This window comes from Apaloderma vittatum, unplaced genomic scaffold, assembly GCF_000703405.1.
Source record: "Apaloderma vittatum isolate BGI_N311 unplaced genomic scaffold, ASM70340v1 C12317130, whole genome shotgun sequence".
In the NCBI taxonomy this organism is placed as follows: domain Eukaryota; kingdom Metazoa; phylum Chordata; class Aves; order Trogoniformes; family Trogonidae; genus Apaloderma; species Apaloderma vittatum.
The window spans coordinates 3,210-6,617 of NW_009747353.1; the positions used below are offsets into that span (position 1 = coordinate 3,210).

The 3,408-nt window shown below is 43.6% G+C and overlaps 1 protein-coding gene across 1 annotated transcript; it reads right to left on the minus strand.

Moving 5' to 3' along the window:
* Positions 1-247: 247 nt before the first annotated feature.
* On the minus strand, positions 248-2,433 carry LOC104269407 (ankyrin repeat domain-containing protein 7-like; the record flags this gene model as incomplete). Its single annotated transcript, XM_009877535.1, has 5 exons — positions 248-390; positions 1,037-1,174; positions 1,677-1,783; positions 1,895-2,068; positions 2,319-2,433. Coding segments are annotated over 5 exons (677 nt in total), but the record flags the coding sequence as incomplete, so codon positions are not given.
* Between the last annotated feature and the right edge of the window lie 975 nt (positions 2,434-3,408).

Consider the following 3,408-nt stretch of genomic DNA (forward strand, 5'->3'; position numbering starts at 1 on the left):
GGCAGGCAGAAGCTAACAGCCCTGGAAGTGGACATGCGGCACACAGATCACAGCTGCCTTCACAGCCTGACGAGAAGTACCTCCAGCCCGCAACAAATGAGCACATTCAAGAAATTCCTTGTGCTACTCCAGCAGACGCCTCTGCTAAAGTCAGTGCTGAACATACAAAGCATCAACAACAGAAACCACCTAAAGAAAAGGCCACAGCGATTTTTCTCATGAGCTCCTCCATGGTTAAGAACCCTACCTCTGTCCTTGGCAGGTGCACCCAACATAGAGCCAGAAATTATGGGCCGGTGAGGAGTGTTGAGTATTGTGATGCCTTGTGCACCACCTGTAGAAGCTTCTGTGCATTCCCAGTCTGTGTGTTGTGCCAGTTGTTGACTAAGACTGCACAGAGAAAGAGAGGAAGTTATATTTGGTAAAAATAACCACATATTTGCATATACCATTTAATTGAAATAGTTCACAGCCACTTATTATCCATCCTACACAGTCAACGTATGGAATGACTATTATGTATTTCAGTATTCACTATAGTAGACATGTTCATTCTACAGATGCATATTCATATTTATGAAGTTATTAACTCCTGCTTTGGCCCAGTTTTTCAGCCTAGCTTGTAAGCACACATAAACAGCTTAGAGAAGGAACACCCACAGGAACAAAGCTGGGCATAAGAGGAGTAAAGATTTTAACACAAGGGCTATCAGGCTGGTAGTTCCTGGTCCTTGTAGTGGAATTCAGTAAAGACAACCATGCTGGTCTGGGGAGAGGGTTTAGATAGCCGGAGGATACAGACACCTTTTAGAGTTTATACTGGGCAGATGTGAGCTTAGCAACAAAACTTGTAATCTAATAGATAATTCTAGGCAGAAATTCTCATGACCTTCCAAATTAACACGAGACACAGGAACTGAGCACAGCTGCTAGCCAAGTGTCAACACACCATTAAACTCTGGTGCTGTTAGCAAAAAGGTACAAAACCCACACTGATCAGTGACAACTTATTCTAATGATAAAGTTAAAAATTTACCTAGGATGATCGTAAATAACAGCATAATCCTCAGCTGTCCGTCCATTACTGTCTTTATGGGAAACATCAGCACCATATTCACGAAGAACTTTTACCAAATTATGGTCCCCACCAGAAGCAGCAGCCATAAGTGGATTTCTGAAACATCCAAAATACGATATGAAATAGATCCTTTAGTTTCTCCATTACTTTGAAAGGAATGAAAGAAAAAGCAATTTTCATTAAATTAAGAACAACAAAAGAGTGGGCGAGGGAGACATAACAAATGTTCAATCTTCAAACAAAGCTTCCAGACAGTCAACACATGCAAACTCTGCCGCTACGCAGGAGACTGCTTTCAAACTGAGGCAACCCTGCTGCGCTAGTGGCACGTTTCCTGCCAGAATGGCCACCACAGACAACGCCTTCCTGTAATGCTCAATGCAGAAAGCATCCACTGAGCTATGACAGCAGCCAACTGCAGACCTGCTGTCACAAGTCACACAGAAATATCTTCTTCTCTGCAGCCCCCTGTTTTGTTTGGGTTTTCCCTGTTGTGTTCCCCCCCCTCCCCCCACCCCGAGTCCATTCCCATGCCTCTCATCAATCCAACCTGAAGAGTACTACAGAGACCCATGTGGAGTTTGGATAAAGCCCTCACCTTTCATGGTGATCTCGAGCATTCACATCAGCTCCTTTTCTAAGGAGAAACTCGACTACCTCTTCGTGATGCTCGGAGACAGCAAGGAAAAGTGGAGTATATCCCTCCTGAAAGGACAGATAAATAAATCAAGTTAAAAATCAAAGTCAAGAAAACCTTCAAGAGAAATATTCAAGCACCTTTTTGAAAGAAATTCCTTCACAAATACAAAAATTTACCTTATTCTGGGCATCAAGATTGGCATCGTGTTCAATTAACAGCCCCGCTACCTTTGTATTAGGAGATAGAACAGCCAGGTGAAGAGCAGTGTTGCCATCAGCATCTTCCACATTCGGGTCCGCACCACGCTCCAGCAGAACAGCCACACATTTTTCCTGCTGGCACTGTACTGCCTGAGAACAACAACCACAACCAAAAACCCCAATAAGCTTTCAGCATACACATTCCACTCTTTTACAATTTTCCCAGCTTCCCAAAGCTGGGAAATAGAAGCACTTTCAAAGGCTAGCAACAGAAGCCTATTCCACACCAGTCACGATATGCATATTTCTACGCAGGTCTATGTAAAAAGTCCTGCAATATACACCATTTAGTGCATAATCAATAAGCCCCACTTACAAGAACATAACATATTCCACATACCTTCATCAGTGGTGTTCTGTTATCACCGTCCAAAAGATTTAGCTTACACTTGTTTTCTACTAGGTACGTGACGACATCCACATGGCCATTTGCACAAGCGAGATGCAGAGCTGTCCTAAAAATTAAATATATTTAATTAGCACAGAGAGACAACTAAAAGAAATCATTTGGGGTCGTGATATATGTGAGGACCACAAGTTTCACTTTGCAAAAAGCAAGCTTAAGATTTCTCATTCCAGTGCCAGTAACAGGAGCTGCACTCCAAATGCCCAAGACTGGCGAGCAAAATCCCTAGACAGCATCTGCCTAGTAAGGTGACGTTTCTTTCACTGTAGAACTAATCTGCACAAAGAGCAATCGGGACCATAGGAAAGTACTATTTGACCTTCCTGACACGGATAACTATCAGAGCCATAAAAAGCCTACTACAACAGGAGTCCTCTCCAAGGACGGAATAGCATGTTTCCGCAATGCACGACCAGTATAACAAAACTAAATATTTTTCTTAGAGCTTTGCTAGAAAGAAAAGGTCTCCTTCAAACCACAGACCATCTTAGGTCTGATGTCAAATAACCAGCCTACTTGCACCCGAAGACAACTACTATCCAGGAAGTTCTTGCACGTGCTTCCCCCTAAATCACAGGCATAAAGCAGCACAAGCTTCACTCTGCAGAAGGCAAAGGGCCTGCTCCTCCGCAGGACGCAAGCTAAAAAAGAGCCAGGATCTTCCTCCATTGAAGGGGATGCAATAAAACCCCCTGCAGTTCCTCAAGAACTGAAGGGAAGGCCAGCACCAGTTTTGAACCACACCACTGTGGGTAGGACCCTCTTTGTATTTAGGAAAGCTCAGGGAACTTTGCAACTGTTTTGGTACCTTGCCGAGAGACATGAACACAACGGCTCATGGGCTAGGCAGGAAAACACTGAAGCATCAATAAAGGGTCCCTCAAAAGCGAATCCCATCACTTTTTGACAAATTCCCATCGGCAGGATTCTTCATCTCTGAAGAAATGACCAACTGAGATCATCTGAAAGCTAACCAGCACTGGTTATGGAGTCCACAACTATCTAAAAGCTGCTACTACCAAGC